The 24,530-nt window shown below is 30.1% G+C and overlaps 1 protein-coding gene across 1 annotated transcript; it reads left to right on the forward strand.

Moving 5' to 3' along the window:
- The first annotated feature begins 19,535 nt into the window (after positions 1-19,535).
- Positions 19,536-22,576, forward strand: LOC110636889 (40S ribosomal protein S3-3). The gene is made up of 6 exons (XM_021786765.2): positions 19,536-19,696; positions 19,809-19,956; positions 20,045-20,216; positions 21,771-21,825; positions 21,895-22,026; positions 22,118-22,576. The coding sequence occupies exons 1-6, from the start codon at positions 19,667-19,669 to the stop codon at positions 22,292-22,294; spliced, it is 714 nt and encodes a 237-aa protein (XP_021642457.1). The 5' UTR covers positions 19,536-19,666; the 3' UTR covers positions 22,295-22,576.
- Positions 22,577-24,530: the final 1,954 nt, after the last annotated feature.

Below are 24,530 nucleotides of genomic sequence, written 5' to 3' on the forward strand. Positions count from 1 at the left end.
ATGTATTTGACAATTATACCTTTACAGTTGTCAACATATGTGTGTCATTACCCATCAATAAAATGTCATCCACATATAAGACAAGGAAAGTGACAGCACTATCACTAACCTTCTTATATACACATGGCTTATCCTCATTTTTGATAAAACCAAATGACTTAATGGCTTCATCAAAACGGATGTTTCAACTTCTTGAATCTTGTTTCAACCCATAAATGGATCGCTTTAGCTTGCATACTTTGGAACCATCTTAGGATTCAAAACCCCTAGGTTATTCCATGAAGATATTTTCTTCAATGTATTCATTGAGAAAAGCTGTTTTGACATCCATCTACCAAATCTCATAATCATAGAATGCAGCTATTGCTAATAGAATCCTAATTGATTTAAGCATGGCAACAGGCGAGAAAGTCTCCTCATAGTCGATTCCTTGCCTTTAGCAAAACCCTTTTGCTACTAGCCTTGCTTTATAGGTCTCTACCTTTCCATTAGAACTAATTTTCTTCTTGAAAACCCATTTGTTCCCTATAGGTACAATACTTGCAGGTGGATCAACAAGATCCCAAACTTGATTCTTATACATGGAATCAATCTCGGATTTCATAGCATCAATCCATTTTGAAGAGTCTATATCTGATATAGCTTCTTCATAGGTAAGTGGATCATCTCTATGATCTACTTCTTCATGAGTAAACAACTCTTATTCTTCTTCATGAAGGAAATCATATCTCGCTGGTGGGTGAGATACCCTGGTTGATCTATGAGGAATAGCTGTAGATGTTTCATCAATAGGTGTAGGTTGACTAGATGGATCTATATCCATCTAATCTGTTGGTTGGTTAGAATTCTCCAATTTTAACTCTATTCACCTTCCTTTGCCTCCTTCTTGAACAAACTGTTGTTCAAGAAATGTGACATCTCTGCTTACCACAACCTTTTGTGATGTAGGCAAATAAAAATAATATCCAAAACTATCTTTTGGATATCCAACAAATTGATCCTTTTCTGATTTGGTTTCCAATTTATCCGTGTTCAGCTTTTTAATATAAGCTGGACAACCCCAAATCTTAATATGCTTAAGACTTAGTTTTCTTCCATGCCATATCTCATAAGGTGTGGAAGATATTAATTTTGATGGAATACTATTTAGAATATACAAAGCTGATTCTAATGAAAATCTCCAAAGGAGATTGGCATATCAGTATATCTCATCATACTACGTACCATATCCAATAGGGTACGATTTCTCATTTCAGATACACCATTCAGCTGTGGTATTCCTGGAGGAGTCAGCTTGGAAACAATACCATGTTCTTTCAAGTATTCATCAAATTCAGTACTCAAGTATTCACCTCCACGATCTGATCGAAGAGCTTTAATACTTTTTCCTGTTTGATTTTCTACTTTAGATTTAAATTTGTTGAACTTTTCAAAGGATTCATATTTGTATTTCATCAAATACAAATACCCAAACCTTGATTGATCATTAGTAAAGGTAATAAAATAATGAAAATCACCTCTAGCCATTTCTTTAAATGGACCACATACATTACTATGTATTAGTTCTAAAATATTTTCAGCTCTTTGCCCTTGTCCAACAAAGGGTGATCTGATCATTTTGCCTTGAAAGCAGGATTCACAAGTTGGAGTAGGTTCAGAATGCAATGAGGATAGAATCCCTATTTTCTCTAGTTTTTCAATCTTATCTTTTGCAACATGACCTAACCTTAAGTGCCAAATATATTTTGAACTTGAGTTGATTTTCATCATGGCATTGCATTCAATTTGTGTTTATCATTATTATCCAAATAATAAAGACAATTATTCATATAACCCAAACTAACATATTTATTTCCAAAATAAATATTGCAAACATCATCTGTGAACTGAAATTCATAGCCATTTCTAGTTAAATTAGATATAGAAATGATGTTTTTAAAAGCATCAGGTACATATAAAATATTATCCAAATACAAAACATGTCCAAACATGTAAAAAGATTTAGATCCTATGGCTAAAGCTTTAACAGTTGAGCCATCGCCAATTCAGAGTCTAGTATCTCGAGAACGCAAGCTGCTACTATTTGCTAGTTCCTGCATATCATAAGAAATGTGAGAACTGGCACCAGTATCTAAAACCCAAGTTGTAAATGAACTATGAGTATCATCAGAATCTAAAAAATAAGATATGGACATACCTTTCGAAGGTGTATCCTTCTTGTCCTTCAGAAAAGCAAGATACTCTGGACAGTTCCTTTTCCAGTGCCCATCTTGCTGACAGTGGAAACACTTTCCTTTGCCTCCATCAACTTTAGTCTTCCCTTTCTGTTTAGCTATTTTCTTAAAAGGACCAGGAACCTGAGGTTTCTTTTTCTTATTGCCCTTCTTTTTATTGGACTTTCCAGTAGAAGAAGATACAATCAAGGCTACCTCTTTTCCTTTATTGCCTGGCATATTCTTTTGGGCAATAACCAGCATGTTGAATAAACCAGCCAAGGTGCATTCCTACTTAGTCATATGGAAATTTGTTACAAAATTCCCAAATGACTCAGGAAGGGACTGAAGGATCAAATCCGTCTGCAGTTGGAAATCCATGTTAAAGTCAAGATATTCCAGCTGCTCAATCAGCTGAATCATTTTGTGTATATGATCCCCACATTCTGTCCCTCAGACATCCTCATACGGAACAGCTGTCTAGATATCTCATACCTAGCATTCCTGCTGTGCTTACCATACAACTCTTGTAGGTGAAGGAGGATCTCACTCACACTCTACATGTTCTCATGTTGCTTCTGTAACTCATTACTCATAAAAGTAAGCATATAACACTTGGCTCTCAGATCATGCTCCTTCTACTTGTCCAAAGTTTCATGTTCCTTTTGAGTGGCCTCTGGAGGTAAGGGACCAAGAACATTTGAGTTTAGAACATATCCTATATGTTCAAGGTTTAGGACAAGTTTCAAATTTCTTAGCCAATCAGATAGATTAGATCCTGTCAACCTATTGCGATCAAGTATACTTGCAAGGATATTGGATGGTGGTGGCGGTGGTTGTGGTGTGCTCATTATTATCAAAAAATTAACTGCAGAAAATAACTAGATTAATTAGTAAATGTATCATGTAATAAACCAAAATGATTATAGTCTTGTAATCAAATTGGTCCTCCCACTAATTTAGCGAATCCTACACTTTCAAAGTAGAAAACGGAAATCCTAGTTGGATGGATTTCTAGTGGGTGATTGAATTCTTATAATCCTATTGATCATCCTCAGGTACATCCATTATTGGAATTACAATAAACTATAAGTGAGCAACTCCTTGCCCATCACATCTCATGTGAGGTTTAATCCTTTACCTAGCCCCTAATGTTCAAAATCTCAAGCACATTCATTATTGACTTATCTTGCATTAGTTAAGTTGATCCCATTGAGCCAGTAAACATGCAAATAATTTTAATGTCCTCAGGTACATCTAATATTGGCCACCAAACTATTTAAATATTTACAACATCTCATACTTAACAATTATTCATAAGAAAATCTCTTAAATTAATTGTATCGTATGCAAGTATTTAAAATTTCTTAAAATAATTACCTCAATTGAGGGCCCATGTTATAATTATTTTAATTATACTATATCCAACTTAATCATTTGTTTGGAAGATTTTGTGGTCGTCCTAATTACTATTAAGGTCTTACTTTGCACATTATCCAATTAGCATGCATATATCATATACTTGCATACATTCCCATACATCTCATGTATTCATGGATAATTAATATAGTATGATCATGGACTTTCTAAGGGATTCAATTCTGAGCCACCAAGAATTGAATCAGGGCATTCCTAGGTGCATTTCATTCATTCATATTACAAGAGTTGCTGAAGGAGTACATAATCAACACTTAATCTTGAATTCCTCCCACTGGTCCCACCAATACTCTTGACCTCCTTGATCTTCTTACAATCCAATTACATAGTAATCCTTGGCATACCAAGGTTAATTTACAATAACTAAATAAATGAAATTATAACCCCAAAAATATTACAATCTTTATAATACATGCCTCCAAAATAAATTAAAATAAATTAATTAATTTACAACCCAAAGAAATATAAAAGAAATAAATCCAATCACATTGGTCTTTTATTGTCCATTATCATCCATCATGCATATCACTATTTAACAATTAAATAAAACATACATACTTAAATTAAATTGAATATCTCATATTCAACTTAAAAATCCAGATTTGAATATGATTCAAACATATTTAAAAATTTAGATTTGAATCACATTCAAACAAATTTAAAAATTCAGATTTGAATCACATTCAAATAAATTTAATTGTGTGATTATAATTCTAATTAAACAGTTTAATTAGATATAAAATGGACCTTAGATCATACAACAATTGCACATTCAATATCCATCATACCTTGCGCACCATAGTGGCGCCACAACCATGAGCACCATGGGCACAACCAAGCATGCCGCCACCTTTTCTTTACAACCAGCAATGAACCAATCATCTCATGATCAAATCACATAATTAAATCATATATTAAACAATCTAAATGGAAAATATAGTGGCTCTGATACCAATTCAAAGGAGCGAAAGCATGAAAAATATAAGTTTAGATCATTGAATTCAAAATTTTTCTTCTAGGGTCTTATGCATCATGCAAGATTCATTATTTATCTATTTGATTTCAATGATAAACAGCATATTAAAATACTTTTTAATATATTCTTGGATCTATATTTATCATTTAAGATTTTAGAATTAACAGATTAATTCATTAGAACCCTAGATTAAATCAAGAACAAGTGCACTAACCTTTTTATGCCTTTAGAGAGATTATAGATGTATATAGGACACTAGAAATGATTTCTAGCAATTTTAAGTCAAGAGAATGTTAGCAATTCTCTTTGAATTAATGAGAGATGAAGAAGAAGAGAGGGAGAGGCTCTTTGGGTGGCGGCACAAAAGAATAGAATAGCATATTGTATTTTTTTTTTTCATCCTTTCCCTTATATAGCTAGGTCACCACTTAAAACCCTTGCCACATGTCAATTTCTTATTGGCTCTTAGTTTAATTGACCCAATCACATTGTGCCAAGTGTTAAACTTAGATTTAATCTTGACTTTGATCATCTTACATGATTAAAAGACAAATGGCAAGCTTATATGTAGTGCCATGTGTCACCATCTCATGGTGCCACATGTCACCCGGTGAAATGACCAAAATACCCTTGTGTCTTAATTTTGAGTTCTCAACCCAAAATAATGATTTCTCTTCTTTTAATCAATTTATATTAAATATAAATTAATTAATTAATCTCTATTAATTAATTTCTCATACTTAAATTCATATTTAAACACTTTAAATATAAATTTAACTTATACTATACATCCAATAATCTAGATTTGGTTTCAAGCTATGCTAGGGACTTTGCAATCTAATTGCAAACCAAACATATTTAATTAATCAATTAAACTATTTAACTAATTAATTAAATCATATTTAACTTGGTGATTACTTGTGTATGTGTGTGACTCATTAGGCTCATCACTAATTGGCAATGAGACATGATATCAACTCTTAATATCATCAGAACTCTTTCTTACCATAAATAATTTCTCTAAATCATTTTAGGCACCTCATAGACTATGGTTAATACCTAGCATAGTATGCCATAGCCACCTAACTATTAATAGGGTTTACCTTAAATGAACCTATAATCATATGTTACCATGCACTAGAATCTCTCTGTTACAAAATTTCAATTCGAGCTGGAGTCATGGTTTATATCAAATTCCATTTACTATGAATATTATATTCTCTTTTAATTCCAGTTCTTGATTAAAAATATTTTATCATTAGAAACTCTTTTCTGATTAAATTTATCTGTCCTGGCCAAGAACTTGAAACATCAAGAACAATTAAATGAACATAGGATTTTATCCCTATTTACTTAGGGTAACAGATTCCATCTTGATCAATACCTACCTCCATATATAACTAGTAGGAGCCAACACATGCCCATATATCCATACACAGTACTAGTATGAAAGCAGTATCAAACTCAAACTACCGATATACAAGAAACTATCTCAGGTCTAAAGATTATATGCACTGATATAATTTATGACAATACATTGACAAGAGTAAACTCCATGTGCTTGTCATAAATGTCACTGGTTCGGCCTACTTATCATGCATAAGTACCCATCATGTTTGTTATATGGCATGAGACTCACCATTCCATATTATTTATATCTCATATAAATACATTGGGAACAAACATGAATACAATCTTTCTGGATAAGTCATGTATTGTGTGAAGTATCCTCGATTGTGAACTAATTTATGATACTTTGTGCTAGAAATACTGTCACTCATATTCTTAACAACTTAAGAATAGAATTTCTAATAAAATATCAATGGATCTTCTCTATTACACATAAATATATTATGTAAATAAAAAAGTGAAAATGCCTCTTATTAATAAAATATGTACAAGATACATACTAAATGATATGCTCTATGACATACTACTAACAGAAAAGTGTGAAGGTTTAAGCAGGTAACTATTGAAGCCCCTTTGCCTTAAAGGAAGGGAATTGGTATGAAGGTTGAAAGGGTCCAATTGTGTGCATATTGAGTTTATAGTTATGTTTTTAAGCTTTTCCCTAAAAAGTGTTCTAAAGAGAGTTTTAATTTGCTTGAGGACAAGCAAAAGTTTGAGTTTGGGGTATTTGATACACTTGTATTATATAGATGTTTTTAAGTACATTTGTATAATATTTCATATCATTTAGAATAGGAATCCCATGCATGACCATTAATTTCATTAACTTCTGTAAATTCCATTGACGAGCTCTAAATTCTATGTTTTCTGCATCATTTCAGGTATTTGGGTGAAGTTCAAGAACATAAGAGTGCGGAAGGAAACTTAGAAAGGTCATAGGATTGAGAAAAGCTTCTGATACAAAGTACACGGGTTGTGTAAGCAAAGTCACAGACCCGTGTAACCTACTGCCAGAAGAAAGCCAGAAGAGTCAAAGAAGAAGCAGAAGTTCACGAGTTGTGTAATCAGACTTGTGTAAGTCTCTGCAGGACACAAGCTTGAAGAATTCTCTAAAAACAAAAGTACACGAGCCGCGTAATCAAACCCATGTACCCAACACAGACCCGTGTAAGTTTCTGTGCTAATGCAAGAAGCAACCATTTAACTCCAGTAAGTTACACCGCTCTGGGCCGTGTAGTGACACACGGGCCGTGTACTATGCGGCAGCTAGTTTTCTAATCCGAATTCCAGCTCTTGTTTACACACTCCAAATAGACTCCTAATGCTTTTGGGATTCTAAAGACCTAACCCTAGACCAGCTATTATAAATAGAAGCAGAAAATGACAACAGGGAGAGCTTCTTTTTAGTTCAACCTTTTTGGCAGAGCTTTTCGGAGTTTTTTTAGAAGGGTTTTCTGTCACACCTTACCCCTCTGTAAGGCATAACATGATCCCGTAGAATACTTAATGAACTACCGAACTTCACCTACCGATAACTCATTAAGCACCCTATAAGGGATTTTAAAACAATTTCTTACTTTTGGTAAGTGGTGAGCATTTCTAATAAGTATTTAAAACACGTACTTAAGTGAAAAGCTAGTTGGAAATTTTAGCCCATTTTATTTTTTCGCAAATTTTATAAAAATTTTGATAGAGTTCCCTCTGTATTTTGAGAAAACAGTTCTTCAAATACCTGTAAAAAGCACTTCTAAAAATTTTCTCAACAACTGCTTCAATTTCAAACTCAATCTCAAACAATTTCTCAACACATTTATCAACTTTCAATTTTAAATCCAGTATCCAATGATCATCAAAATACTAACAATCCATTTCATTCAAATTAAATAAAATAGTTCCATTCATATTTCATTAGAAACAAAACAATTTGAATAGATCATTATAAAATTTACATTAAGAGAATTTCAAACTACAATATATATTACAACTTTATACAAATTTTATACAACTGCTCAAGACCCATTTGTACATGTCCATACATTTATGTGCAATATATACATCAAAAGAAATATTTATAATTAGGGTATAAATTATACCCGAAGACTTTAGGCTGAATGATCCTTAATCTTTAGCAATACCGTCGCTTCCTCTAGTTCTCAGATCTCATGACAAAGAATAGAAGCTATCGCTGAGTACTAGGACTCAGTGGTACACAATATACTAAAATAATCTTTATGCAAAAATAAAATCACATTTATTGAAAAATTTGACTAAACATGAGCATTAAACACAAAACATGAATTATGAGATTTTAATGCAAACCAAGTTCATTTCAAAGTATCAAAACACATTTCATAAAACTCACAGTTAGATCATGCCATTCGAAACAAATAAAATCTCAATAGCCAGAGGCTAAAGAGAAATCATATCACAAGGCTAGCTAGCTCAAATATATGGATATCCATTCACATCCTCTTCTACTGGCACACCTCAACACTTCTCCAGAGAAGGAATCAAAATTCGAAACTAATTACCCCCACTAGTCGTGCTAGTGAGGTGTTCAAATATATGGTCATGACACTGTGGTTTCAAAACTTATCTTAACAATTTGCTAAACATTGCTATTTCAAATATACACAATAACTTTCACAGTTTAATCAAAACATCATAATTAATGTCACAAATAAACTTTTAACAATTCCAAATCACAAGTAAAATACATATTTTGTTCACTGTATCAATGAATTTTAAAGCATGAAGATGTTGTGCACAAACCTCAAATGAGTCGCCTTTTGGCCTTAACTCGACTCCTTGGGTTCTGTTCCGGTATTCTTTTCCACTGAAACACACAATTTTATAGTGTTTCAGTACCATAATTTAACATAAATCCAAAAATAAATTTAACTTCACTTATACCTAGCTCTAACGTGCTAATTTTGACGTTCTTGAAATTTTGTGTTTTGAGTTACTATTCACTGCACTATTCAAGTCAAATAGTTGACTTTATAAGGCTTAATAGGTATGGGAACTCCAACTTCACCCACATACCACATTTTGGTCATTAAACTTGTTGGTTTTGGTCGTTTCCTCAAAGCTTAGGTCATTTTGGCAAAATTGCAAATTTTCGGTTTTGGAGTTCTAAGTTGCACTATTCCATTGGTCAATCTACTGTTGGAATTTGACAAAACTTCCTTCATAGAAAATGTTCTTTATTGTCTTAAGTGTATTCTCATTTTTGGATCACCTCAATCTGAGTTTTGTAGCTCAAGTTATGGCCAAAATAAAATTACTGTTTATGTGCACTGTTCATGCTGAGATTTTGGGTTCTGGCAGATTTTGATCCAAATTTGGTCAGTAATCTGATTAAGTTAAGTTCATAATTTGGTCTAAATTTCTTCATATGAAATGTTCTACTATGTCTTAGGTTTCCATCGGTTCAAGAATCGCCTAAATCGGAGTTTTGTAGAGAGAGTTATAACCCTTCAAACATTACTGCTCAATAGAAATTCTGCAGAGTTGCAGGTTTGGTAACTCAACTTTGCTCAATAATTTGAATGGGTTAATGGCATAATTTGGGGTGGTGTTCTTCATAATAGTTTTAGATCTATACCTTATCTAATTGCTGGTAAAATTTCAGGTCAATTTGACCTTCCTAGCTCGAGTTATAATTACTGTTCATTTGGTCAGTTTGGTGTAGTGGCAGCCTGCTCTCATTTCACTTTGGTCAATTTGTTCACCCAGTTTTGGTCAGTTTTTGGGCATGGTTCCTTAATGAAAATTGTGCTCTTTTATGTCTATTTTCATCCCCAATTTGTGGCATATCAATTGGACTTGTAAAATTTGAGTTTTGGTCCTTCAAAGTGGGTTTGGTCATGCTGCCAAAGAAGATGACCATTGGACCTACGAATTTGGTTTTCATTCCAACAATTCCCACACACCTCTTTTGGTCATTATTGACCATTTTTCATCTCACAATAGACCAAAGTCATCATTTATGCATTTCTCCAAAATTTGGTTCCAAACCCTAGCATTCAAAACCCTAACTCATCAATTTCATGCATTTAACCAATTCAATGGCTATATACATGCTTCTTTAACTCTATCAAACTCATACACACCTTTAAGTCCATCAAATTCATGCACACACATCAAAACCCTAGTTGGATGAATTTTGCTTTAATCCTCCCACAATTAATTTCTTTTCATTTTAAACATATTACAAGTAATTCAAGCTATAAACACAACTACTAAATTTCAAACTTACAAATTAATGTGCTTACCTCACTTGAATTTAAATTCTCTAGTTTCTCTCCTCTTTCCTTCTTTCTTTGATGATCAATCTCCTTGTCAAGTGACTAAAACAAGTTTTTATGGGTGAATTTGGGGTAAGGTAAGATCAAATAGATGTTTAAAAGCTTGAAGCAAGCTTTAATGGTGGACCTACATAGAGATGAGAGGGAGAAGGTGGGCGGCAAGATGGAAGGAAGAAGAAGACAATTCTATTTTTTTTTTCTATTAGTTCTTTAATTTAATTATCGATTCTAAAATTTTCTTTTCTCTGTTTTTATTTGACAGTTAGGTCAGGAGTCAGCTCTCAGGGTCAATTGACCAAATTGCCCCTTGCCGGTTCATCCCGGTTTGTAAATAATCCAATATTTCTTCTGGCTCCCTGACCTAATTATTTGACTGGCTTAACAGTTCTTTTTCATGATTTTCTCTTTTCCACTGTGTCCATAAGGGTCCTAAGGACCGCAACGTCACTTTTTACGGTTCGAAATTTGAGTTTAAAATGACTTCGCAGTCATTCCCGAGGAGGTCACTCATCGCTGTGACTCTCGGCTCGTTTAACTTCTTATGTTCTATTTTTCTTATTTATAGTTAACTAATTAAACATTACTAATTATTTGTATTTATGGCTTCTCAAGTTGTCTTAAGTGTGGCTCTAATCTCCTTAATTGTTCGGACCGACACCGGTCACCGGAATAGTGAAATCTACCAGGCTATGCAAACGGGGGTGTTACATTTTCATTTTTCATACTTGTATTCTCCGCAGCCGTCTTGAAGAGTAGAATACCAGCACATAAGGGAAACCCTCAGCCAAAGTCCCACAAGGATCGAAATTGCAATCATTTCTCTTCGGTTTTTTTGTTCTATTTCTCTAAACGGACTATTTATGTCCTTTTATTTTATTTCCTTCATGTTTGTTCAACTCACCATGAGTGAGTAATTCCTTTATTCTGGAATTAGGAGAGTAACATTTGCAATTATTATTATGGATAAATATTGAGTTTTTATTTATTGGATTTGAGTTTAGTTCTTTGATTCAACTTCTTGTGATCTTAATGCATGCTATGTGTCAATACCCACTTAGTATTGATTGCAGATATTAATTGAAGGACTGAAAGGTAAAGATTAATATTAGAAAATCGAGATCTTGAACCTAGGAAATCCGACCTAGATATAGATTGATACCTTTGTGGAATTCCAAAATTAATCACAGATCTTAAAGGGTTTTAATTAATTTAATCACCATGAAAGTAGAGTTTAGGTTAATTAAAATACACCTTAAGTGCCTTGAGAGAGGACTTATGATATCCTAGGATTAATTTCCATCAAAGCAATTATTCTCAATCCGATGAATAGATAAGATTAAAATCCATAGTAAAGTTGTAGTGTGAAATCTTAATTCTGGAATTACTTTTATAAATAATTTAATTCAAAGATTACTTTCAGCATCTAAAATAGGTTTAACTCATTCTCATCCATATTCGGTAGCCTAAACAATCAAAATTGTCATGTAGCTTGATACTTGCTAATTAAATTTCTCGTGAGAATGATACTTCACTCATCACTTTATTACTTGTTAGCGATGCGTGAACTTGCGGTGGTTTAAAAACTAGCAAACATGGTGCCAATTGAGGATAAATAAAGAGAAGGGAGATTGAGGTGGTTTAGTCATGTGAAGCATAGACATATGGAGACTCCAGTTAGACAAATAGAGCACATTAGGTTAGGGGATAGAAAGAAAAGAAGGGGTAACCTAAACTGACTTGGAGGAGGGTAGTACAACATGACCTAGAAGCATTACACATTTCCAAGGATTTAACCCAAAATTGTTTAGAATAGAGAAAGAGAATCCATATAGCCGATCCCAAATTGTTGGGATAAGGGCTTAGTTGAGTTGAGTTGAGTTGAGTTGGTATGAGTATGACCTATTAAATACCCCTAATTAAACCCTAACCTCAAGTTATACAAGATCCATTTCTAGAGCCAAAAAGCAAGCCATCTCCAATATTTATAACAAGCATTTCCAAGCAAAACCCAAAATCACTCTTTTTCTTGTATTCATTTGCACATTGTCACCATGATTGCAGTGCCGCTTGATATTCTCTAATATTGTAGGTACAATCAATTGCATTTACACACCATATGTATCTTTCTTTTTCATGTTTCCTTATATCCTTATGCAATGCATGCAGTATTAATTACTTGAAGCGTTTGGGCGCACATGAACATTACATATATTATACTATTTGTGTATCACAAAATCTAACAAATTTGTTTTGTTAGATTTTGTGATATATCGATTGAGAAAGAATTTATTTATTTATTTATTTTTGTAAATCAAAAGATCCTTTTTTTAGATTTTTAAACTTGTGAAAATCAAAATTTTCCAGCTTAACATATTGTTAAGTTGACATAGACTACTTTAGTTGCCTATGGAATCTTTATGTAAAAGCTGCTTATATATGCTTGATTGAACTACAAGGTTTTCTTCCATAATAGCTTTGTGCATATGCTATAAACAATTTTATTAGCTCATTTTTCTTTTAATTGTTATTTCCACTGGCAACAGGTTGCAAAAGTTATTAAAATTGCCGTCTTTCTTATCTAATGACGTGGTTTAGAATAATATTATAATGTAAAGAGCTTTGTATGTATGGTTTCTTCTTAAAAACTAGCTTATTTGTTTTCATGTGCTTTCTGACTAAGATGTTGTGCAAATGATTAGGAGGTTTAAAAGTTAGAACAAAAGAAGAGCACTTACAATCATTCTTGGATATAAGAATCTTGAAAGGTGGGATAAAAGATGCACTAACTCAATGGACATCTCATTAAATTTTTTTTAATTAAATTTTGCATAGACAGATTTGCAAAAAAATCAGCTTCTTTTTATTTGTAACCCCTCAAGTCTTAGTTTTGTTTCACTGAGCTGCAAGTTGCAATATGTAATTTTTGTTTTTAGGATGTGCTACCACTAAGAATGTACAGGATTTTTGTTCATGACCATAAACCTTAGGGATTTTTTTATCTCTTTAATCCATCCACTTAGTCCCTTTGCACCTCTTCATAATCTGATTGTCTCTTTCTACTAAAAATTTTGGCCTTTTCCTTTAAATTTATTTTTAAACTATGTGGAATTAATGTTTTTATTTCAATTTTGCAGCTAAATAAACTCAACAGCTAATTGCAAATGATTTTTTTTAGCATTTTAAGATTTTTGTAAGACTTACTAATTAAGATCTAAATTGATTTTTTTTTTTTGTGTACTTGATAGTTTAAGTTTATTCAAAAATTTATGGTGTTTTGTTTATCAAATTTATATTTTGCATACTTGGTAATTTTAAAATATAGATCAGCTTATTTTGCTTGATTATCAAATCGAATATTTTATTTGGATGTTGCTATTTTTTTTTTTTAGTCTATTATATTGTAACATAATTTTAATTGTTCTCATTTCATGATTTTTAATGTTAAAAATTTTATAATGATTGAACAGGTAAATTATAATTTTTTTGCGATGTATGATTTAATTTTAAATTGTCGTGACTTTTACTATTTTTCTATAACAAAATACAATATGTCACTAAATAATTATTTTAGTGATAAAAAGTCTTATCATTTAAAATATATGAATATCATGATAAATAATAAATTTGTTATCAAATAAAAATAATATTGACAATTTATTAGTGCCATCATAATTAAAAAGAATATGACATTTTTACTGTCATTCATAACATAAATAATTTGTAATTGAAAATGAACAATTAAATGATAAAAAATAAGCTTTGATTATGACAAGATCTTTATAACTAAAGAAATAAACTTATATGACAACTAATTTATTTATCATAAAATAGTTAATTATTTAGTAACTAAATTAACAATTTGCAATTAAAAATGTAAATTTTAGGGACAAAATTAATAATTAAATGATAAAAATTAGACATAAATGATGACAAAATATATGTGATTAAAGATAATTTTTTATCATAAAATAGTTATTTATTTGGTGAAAATTCGCATTAAAACATGAGAACTTTAATGATAAAATAAATAATTAAATGATAAATGTAAATTATGATGAATTATTTGTCACTAAAGATATAAGTTTTTATGACAACTCTTTTTTGTCATAAAAAGGTTTTCAAATTATTGACAAAGTGAACAATTCGTAATGAAAAATGATAGTTTTAGTAATGAAATAAACAATTAAAAGACAAAAATTCGACGTAAATTATGATGTCACTAAAAATATAAGCTTTTATGACAACTAATTTTTTCATCATGAAAGGTTCTTATTTAGCGACAAGAATAATATTTGTGATAATATATATTTTATTAAGCGGTTACAATGACGATCGCGGTGGCATAAATATTTCATCACAAAAAACCTTTGATGACAACTATTGAATATTCAGTGACGATTTTAATCGTCATAATATATTTAGTTTCTTGTAGCGAACTAGTTTGCTGTAAGTTTGAATTATTCTTAAAAATAAAAAATGTGAAACTCAATTTAAATCTATAACTCCACAGAGGAACTAAGTGATTCAGTTGACTTGACTATAAGTTGACTAAGGGGTGAGTTTTAGTCATTTTTATCAATTTTTATATAAAATGATGTGGTGTTATATATGTTACACACACAACATTTAAATTTAAGGGCGGCCTATAACTAATGCAACATTTAGAGTTAAATATCTTGTATATTTTAGTCACAATTTAACTAATTTAAAATTTATTTTTTGTTATCTAAAAGAAAATTTTTTAAAAAAATATAGTTGTTAATTTTACAATTTGATTGGGCTAATAAAAAAATAAATTTTAAATTATTAGAATATTAATCCATTAAAATGTTTATTTTATTAGACCTATTAAAAATATTAATTAATAATGGATGCAACATTTAAATATAGAAGGCTAATATTGAATGTAACATTTAGACCTATGTGTCGTGTACCTTATCTTTAATTTTATTTTTTTTAATTTCTTTTTTATTGCTTAAAAAATTTTTAAAATATTAACTATTATTTTTCAATTTAATTGGATTAATAATAAAATATGCTTTAAAATTATTAAAATATAGAATTATTAATTTTTATTTTAATTAGGCTAATAAAAAATTAAACGATTAAACATTTTATTATAAATTTTGCAAGAAGTAAATATGAGAGTTTATTAAAGGTATGCCCATATTTAAATTACTTTAAATTAAAAACTAAACTTTTAATGGGAGGAGTTGCCCCTTTCAACCCCTAAGTTTGCTATTTAAAGGATGCAACATTTTATATTAGGTATCTTGTATATTTTACTCTGAATCTTTTTAAAAAAATTTTTGATTACTTAAAAAGAAATCTAAAAGTATAAGTACTAATTTTTTAATTTAATCGATTCAATCAAAATAATCTTTCAAATGATTAAAATATAAATTTGTTAATTTTTTTATTTAATTGTGCCTATTAAAAAAAATTTTAAAATTTATTAAAAAATTTTTAAAATTAAATATAAGAGTTTATTAAATACATATTAATATTTAAACTCCTTGTTGATCTCTTAGATTCGTCATAGTGACAATAACTGAGTATAGTCAAATATTATAATTTGATATATGACAAAAAAATTATAACATAACCCTATTTTATAATTTCCAACATCATAAACACAATGTAGATATTTATTTTTCCAAAAGATAACTTTGAAATCATATTTTGAATTTATAATCGATATTATGTTATAGTCACTTTTAGAAAATATTATTCACCAAAAGTTTAGTATTATTAATTAGCCTTTAATCACGTTGATTAAATATTAGTTATATCTTATATATATTATTTATAAAATAAATTATTAATTTCTTATATACATATATATAAATTAAAATTGTATATATATTAAAATAAATATTTTAAAACAAAATTATTAAATTATATATTATCTAATACTAATAGTTAAATATTTAAAGAAGATAAAATAAAATAAAATATTAAATATTTTAAAATTAGTAAATTCTAAATATTTTATATTTTTTAAATAAATTTATTATTTTTAACTATGTGTCAATTAATTATAAATACAAGTGTCAAGCTTTTGTTAATTAATTATTTTAACTCTTTCACTTAATTAATTTATGTATTTGTTTTTAATTTTTTTTAATTATTTAATTAATTATTTGTTTTAATATATTAAATTTTATAAATATTAATTACAATGATAATATACGATAATTGATTTTTTAATAAATAAATAATTTAAGTTAAAAGTATTGATTATCAAGTAAATATCTAATAAATTATAATCACTTTGAAAATTTTTAATTTTATAATTAATTATATCAAATATATTTTTTATAAATAAAAATATGTAATTTAGTATATATTTTATTTAATAAATCAAATAAGAAAATAGAAGTATTTTTAATTTCAATTAAATTAAAATTAGCAAATCAAAAAAATAATGAATTTGTCTTATCTTTAGGTTTTGTTTGAGTGTGAATAACTTAGTTCAAGATTTTTAAGTTTTCAGAAAAATACTAAAACTTAACTCATTTAGTTGGCTAGAAATCTTAACTTCTTAAGAGGTTAAGACTCTCATTTTATTCACTCTCTAGGAAATAATTTACTTATTCTAACTTAATTAAATTATTTTTTAAGACATAAATTTTTAAAAAAAGTAAGCTTTTAAATTAAATAAGCCCAAAATTTTTAAAATTTGTAATTATTTATAATTATGAACAAGTTCTAATTTAGCTTTGGTAGACTAATTTTTTGTCAAATAAAATTATTGGACTCAGCGGATAGATAATTGTAAATTAATTAGGGGTAAAGAGAGACATCTAATTAATATAGTAATTAAAACATGGTCATGGTTTATTCAAAGTATAATTAATCATCAATAGCTAGAAGATGATGAAATGAGTTGGCCTAATAACAATTAGCCAATTATAATTATAATTATTTTTCATATTAAAATAATTAATCAAATTAATGTTGTAATTTAATTATTTATATTTACCCTTTAATTTTTGTTTATTATCATTGTGGGACTTAGATTTCCCAACAAAGAAAGAAAGAATTGCTTTTATACTTAATATACGAATCATTTGACTTTTAAATAAATCAAATAATAACAGAAAATTAATAAAAAAGGCTCATGATAAAAGATAATTATTAATATTTCAACTTCTCATTTGATGCTATTGCAAAAGTATATTTAGTAGAGGCATAAATCTAACTGAAATTAAGTTAGTAAGCTTCAACAAAATATGATATATTTCCTTTAAGATAATAAATCAAAATTTTCTTCTCACTTTAAACACTAATAATGAATTTTTAATAAAATTATCTACGTAATTGTTCCTTCTTTACAAGAATGACTTGTTTATTTAATGCAGGGGTTAGAGTCCACAACAAGGATGAGTCCACAACAAGGATCAATCGCTCTCTAGTTTTAGAGAGAGACTTATGGTCCTCTAGCTTCTTCTTGGCCCTTGTTGCATCATTTTTCAATTGTGGCTTTTCTAGTGAAGCACCTTCCTAAGATGGACGCTTTTAGGCTGGAACCTGGTTTACATGCCACTGTTTGGATCTCAATCGATGTGGGCCTTTCACTGTAGAGAATGTCTTCTTATGTACATTCAGTTCATTACGGATTAAAAATGTAAAACTCATATATTTAATAACTAAATATCACTATATATCTTATACTTTAAATTTATATTGAACTGAGTTTAGATAAAAAAAATCTTAATACTACTCATTAGTCAACCGCGCTGTCTCTTTTGATTAGTCATGTTTCTTTATTACGAGTTAAACACCCAATAATTATAAGTTATTTCTATAGGCTAATTATTAGATATACTGAGAGCACTAAAAATAATATTTTTTCTCTCACAGCAAAGTTGGGCCTCTTATAATATGGAGAATGAATATCACATTATTGTAAGAGATGTGTATGTATACCGGGTACACCTAATAATTCCTCACTTATATGATTTAGGCTTTAGACCGATTGTTTATTGGGCTGGGTGTGGTAGTTTACTGGGTTTTAGTGTATTGATTTTAAAACTTGGGTCCAGTATTCTTCCACTGTCAATGAAATCTATTATTATTAAAAAAATAATTGTATTATGCAAGATGACACATACATTTGTCCAATGACCAAGTAGTTGATATAAAATTAATATTCAATAAAATAAAATTACTTATGTTTCGATTAAGATTAACATAATATTCACCAAACCACACTTTTATTATTTAATTAATTAATCACAACAAATATAAATATTATATAAAAGTTGAAGTAACAATTGCATGAGCAAGATTATATTCTTATTTATTTCTTCAATTAAATTAATATGTTATGTTATTATTTTAAATATATTTAACTTCCTTAGTTTTAGTCCTCATTCGAGGGTAGGCTGAGAGATTAAAAATTGTTTTTTTTTTTAATTTTTTTTACATGAACCCTAATCTGTATATCTTCAATAAAAATAATAATAATAACAATGTTTGTCGCCTCTACTCTCATGGGTAATGGCTTTTTCTGGGTCGTGCATTTTTGGTAGTGGGTGAGCCGACAACTGAGTGAGTTACCCAATTTGGGCCATAGCTGCATGTAGGAAGGGCCCTAGCCTGTATCTTTTTCCCTTGGAGGAAATCCTACGACTATCATACTTTTTAATAATTTTTAAAATTAAAAAAAAATATTTATTGTTCATTTTATGCCATTTTTTGATTGAAATTTCATGAATTTTATTTGGGAAATTTGTGTTCTAGAAAACAATTTTATGTAATAAGATGTGATAAATTTACAAAGCAATAAAGCTTAATAACATCAATTTCATTTTGAACTATGTTTGCTTTACATTGGGAAGATTTGATATGAAGCTTAATCAATTTCAGTTTGGTTTGTCTATAAAATAGTTTTTTTTTTCCTATTTTAATTCATTTAATTATTAATGCATCATTCTATTTAATTTTAGACATATAAATGAAATAATAAAAAAATTAATTATTATTAAAAAAAATTAAAGACTTGCATATCTTAGATTAATCCAATGATTAAAAGTTTATCACTTATCTAATGATTTAAATTTAAGTCTTTATTTTTCCAATCCCTCTATTAAAAAAATTCATGAACGAAAAAGGCTACATCCAAAAACAAAACAAGAAGCCCATCAAGTCAAACTCAAACAATCCCATCCATTGACAACTAAACCCTAGAATCAACTTCTACCGTCCGATCCAGACCCTTCTCATATATAAACTTACTAGGGTTTGTGGACCGCCAGCCACGGCACTTAGATCTTCGTCTCTGCAAGTACTAACGCCATTCTTATCCCTACAAAATGGCGACCCAAATAAGCAAGAAGAGAAAGGTCTCTCCCCATCTCTTCTGTTTATTTCTTTTATTTATCCTTCAAACTAACCGAGCAACACAATTTCTTCACTCTTAATTGGTTTATCGTTTTTGCGTTTGTGGTTATACAGTTCGTCGCCGACGGAGTTTTCTTCGCCGAGCTTAATGAGGTCTTGACCAGAGAGCTTGCCGAGGATGGATACTCTGGCGTGGAGGTTAGGGTCACCCCTATGCGCACTGAGATCATTATAAGAGCTACTCGCACCCAAAACGTTCTGGGTAATAAATGTTTCTATTTACTTCTATTTGTTTTGGGATTTGTGATTTGGATTTGCAGGGATTTACTGATTGGAGTTGCTTATTGTAGGTGAGAAGGGGAGGAGGATCAGGGAGCTGACCTCTGTGGTACAAAAGCGATTTAAATTCCCAGAGAATAGCGTCGAACTCTACGCTGAGAAGGTTAACAACAGAGGGCTTTGCGCCATTGCTCAGGCTGAGTCCCTTCGCTATAAGCTTCTTGGTGGTCTTGCTGTTCGCAGGTATATACAAATATCTATTTTAATTCTCCTTTTTTTTTTCGTTCTATGTTTTCAAGTTTAAGGCACTATATTTCTATAATACTAGTTGATCTGCGTTAAACAGCATTTCAGATGTTAATTATTCTGACCCGTAGTTCTGGTGTTTGAATCAATTTTTTGTTTAATTACTCTATTTGTCTTTATATTTCATATTATATATATGGATCTGTCTATCTATTATCTATAGAAGCATGCTTGTTGTGCAACATGCCACTGTATATGAACTTGTGAAATAATCAATTCAATGAATGGAGAGGGCTTTCAAGATTAGTTTGCTTGAAGGAATTGGAAAGGGTTCTAGAAGTTGTGATCTGTAAATGTATGAAGGCTCTTTTCTAATCCCATCTTTTGTCATCTATAAAGCAGATTTGGTCTATACTTACCAAGTTTGTGTCGGAAGATGACAAAATTGAACAAACTTCTCCATGCATTATTCTCATGAAAAGCTTTATTTTCATGCGGTAAACTTTGGGAGGGTATATTGTTATTAATTCGTCTAGTTTTTGTTCTTATTGATTATTTAGTTAATCATATTTTTCTCGACATTATAGAAATTTTTTATTTTCTGTTGGCTTTTATTCTCCTTTTTGTTGTTGATTCAATACTTTATTGAACTGATAACCGTTTAGATCCTGAGGTTATTATTTTTTTTGTTTGGCCCTGGGGGACTTCTATTTGGACCTTCTGGTAATGGTGATTAAGTTACATAGGATTCTTTGTTGAAATTTAAGATCCTTCAAGGCTTCAACTTTGTGGATGTTCTATTTTCCAACGAGCAAATACTATGGATTAGTGAATTAGTCCACTTGAAATTTATGTTTCTTTAATTGGATTGGGGTTTTAATATTATGTGTTGTGCTAAAAAAATTGTGGTTGGATTTTGAGATGAATTATGTTTTCTAAGTGCAACTATCTTTGCTAAAATTTTCCTCTCTCTTCTTGTGTTCTTTTCATTCTTCTATTACCCCCCCACCCTTTTCCCTTGTAGTCTTTATTCTTTTTGATGCGTTTGTTATGTCATCTACAAAGCAGATTGGTCTTTCCCTACCAACTTTGTGTCGGAAGATGACAAAATTAATTAAGCCCATCTATGCGTCATCCTCATGAAACTCTCTTGTTTTCATGCAGTAACCTTAGTGAGGGTATATTGTTTTTTCTTTTTCCTATGTGACTTTGTCCTGAATAACATTCAGGCTATATTCATTGTGTCCTCGATGTGGCAAATGTGCCATTTAGATATCTGGTTTGCCTAGGAAGATTCTATTGTGGTTGCCTTAAAAGATTCTATAGTGGCAGTCGTCAATTTGTTTCCCATTGTTCTAATAGAAACATGAGATCGAATGATTTTGATTTCTGCAGGTGTTTATTTGAATTCTTTTAGTCTCGTACATTATGTTACTTGTGTTCTATACATTTTGTTACTTGTATTACTGGATCATTATATGTTTTTTTCTTTTGTGCTTTGTTATGAATGTGCAATTTGAAAACTGATTTGATTGTTTGTACATCTTCCAGGGCATGTTATGGTGTGTTGAGGTTTGTTATGGAAAGCGGTGCTAAGGGATGTGAGGTTTGTCCGTAACCATTTCTAATTTGATGACTTGGGATGTAATTGTTAATGGTAGTTACATGTGATCAGGTGATTGTCAGTGGGAAGCTAAGGGCACAGCGTGCAAAATCTATGAAATTCAAGGATGGCTACATGATTTCATCTGGTCAGCCTGTGAAAGATTATATCGACTCTGCTGTGAGACATGTTCTGTTACGACAGGTTTGTTCCATTTGCCTAGTTTTGCCCCAGCCCTTTTTCCTTGTTTGTTATAGTGATCCTCTCTCTGAGCAATTCTTTGACTGTCACACAGGGGGTTCTTGGTATCAAGGTCAAGATTATGCTAGATTGGGATCCTAAGGGGAAGCAGGGCCCAACAACTCCTCTACCAGATTTGGTCACAATCCATCCTCCCAAGGAGGAAGAGGAGTACCTGCGACCACCACCTGCATTGGCACCCGAGATTGACGTCTTAGTGCCAGTGGCTTAAAGCCTTAGCGGTCAATGTCCTGATTGTTATTGATGTCATTATTATAATCTTCACTAGAGTTATTTAATCATCTCGTTCTGCAATGTTGGATACTCGAGTTTTTTACTGGACTTTTTGATACCCTTCTCAGTTGTTGCTCTACTTGATTTGGTTTTTCTAGAGCCATTGGATTGGCGTTTTAATAGATTACATTAGTTGCGTTCGTCTCCTTATGATCAAGGACTTGCACGGTTTTGTTTTAATCTTTTAGTTATGGAATGGTAAATACATGTTGGCATGCTATTATTATTATTATTTTTTTGTTTCTCAATTCTTTAATGTGTTGATCGGAACAAGATTCCAGTATTTAGTTATTTACAGCGGCTAAATCAGAAACTGCTAGAGCAGAATTATGAGTTGGGATGTCTTCGAACCAAGCACGTAATGGTTTAGCAGTCGTCCTGAAGAGTATGGGCTGAAATATTGGTGGTCCGCGGAGAGTGTTGGAATTTGACGGACTGCCGATGGGATGCAAATGTAGGACATCAGCTATGCGCAGATCATGGGATGGAGGCACCAGGACACTACCATTCACCGCTGCCTCAGTCCCCTGATTATCGCCCTCAAACTTCGAAAGATTTGAAACCTGCATCAAGGGCTGTCTCCACGCCAAATCTGACAGCATGAATTTCTGCAAGACTAGCATCACAATTAGCATAGACGCGTTTGGCAGCAGCCTTAACAGATGACCTAGACAATCCCGAATTGCTATGCTGAGACCTGCAAAAATATCATTCCTGACTATGAACAAATAACAAATATATTTTGAGAGTATTTAACGAAGATAAGAAAGTGATTTTTACCAATAAATATCTAATAATTTTCATTCTCAAATTGCTCTCAACTTTCTGAATCATCTCAGCCTTTTCAATTTTATCAACTCTCTCAATTTACTCTTCAGTTATTATAAAGTGAGTATATTGACTTGGATGAAAATAAAGACGAACTCCACCTTAAACGGACCTAGAGGAAAAGTTCTTAAAGTTCAAGTGAAAATAAAACACAGCCATTTGAAAAAATTTCAAATTCAAAGCAGAGGCAATCATGAGATTTTTAAGAGGCACATTCAAATTAACCACTTGGCAGAGTCGGAAATCGATGCCAAACAAATCTAAATTAGTAAATTTGGATCTTCACAATTACCATAAATTTTCAAATATTAAGAAGAATTTGTCACACTAACACTTCTCTTTTTATTGGGGGCAAAAACTATATTTTTAAAAATTTTACTTTAAACCCTTAAGTTAAAGGGATTTCAAGAAATATATGCATTTTTTTTTACCTTGCATTAAAAAAATTAATTGATAAAATTATTTAAAATATTGAGATAGAATTTTCATTGACAAGTTAAATTTTACTCATCACTAAATTTAAAATTTTCGAATAATCTGAATTTTAATTTATAATATGAATTATTTCATATTATTTTTAATAAAATTATTATTTGCAAATTTTGATAATTTAATCAAATTTTTTATTAACAGGGCAAGTTAACTTTAAGATTAAGGGAAAAAATGGTGTTTATGAAGACACATAAGTTCCTTGATTAAAATAATTTATGTTTGTTAATGTAAAGTAATAATAATTTATTTGTTATTTTGATTTATTTCGATATTTTTTTATAAAATAAAAATTTACACACTTAAAATTGTTTATTTTGTAAAAAATAATTTATATTTAAAAAATATTTTTTTTTCATGGAAAGTGTTTTTTAAGTAAATGTTTTTCATAAAAATATTAACAAAGTAATTTATGTTTTTTTGTTATGTATGTATAAGATGGTATTTATCTTATCTTATAAATTGATTTTTATAAGATTTAAAAATAAGTTGATCTACTTATTTATAATAAATTTTAAATTTATAAATTGAACTTATAAGTTAAAATAAATAACCTGGGGATTCAACTTTTCAATTTAGTGCTTATAAATTTAGTATTTATAAGTTAGTTCGACCAAATATTTTATTATATTATCATTATTTAAATTTTAAAATTTTATTATAAATTTTATTTAATATCTTTTTTGTTATTTTAATAATAAATATATTTATAAACTATTTTACTAAACACATTAATCGCTCATCAATCATTTGTAAGCTATTTTCATAATTTAAGTTAAATACCTATAAGTATTTACATATTTTAATAAGTTTGTTAAGATTCAAAAAAATTGACCATTTCTTTTAAAAAGAGAAGG

The sequence above is a fragment of the Hevea brasiliensis genome, chromosome 4, assembly GCF_030052815.1.
Source record: "Hevea brasiliensis isolate MT/VB/25A 57/8 chromosome 4, ASM3005281v1, whole genome shotgun sequence".
Classification (NCBI taxonomy): Eukaryota; Viridiplantae; Streptophyta; class Magnoliopsida; order Malpighiales; family Euphorbiaceae; genus Hevea; species Hevea brasiliensis.

What these genes read in the sequence shown, in the direction of transcription:
- LOC110636889 (XM_021786765.2), top strand. Translation starts at nt 19,667, where the DNA reads ATGGCGACCCAAATAAGCAAGAAGAGAAAG. An exon ending in AAATAAGCAAGAAGAGAAAG is followed by an intron (nt 19,697 to 19,808) that starts GTCTCTCCCCAT and finishes GTGGTTATACAG; the next exon opens with TTCGTCGCCGACGGAGTTTT. An exon ending in GACATGTTCTGTTACGACAG is followed by an intron (nt 22,027 to 22,117) that starts GTTTGTTCCATT and finishes ACTGTCACACAG; the next exon opens with GGGGTTCTTGGTATCAAGGT.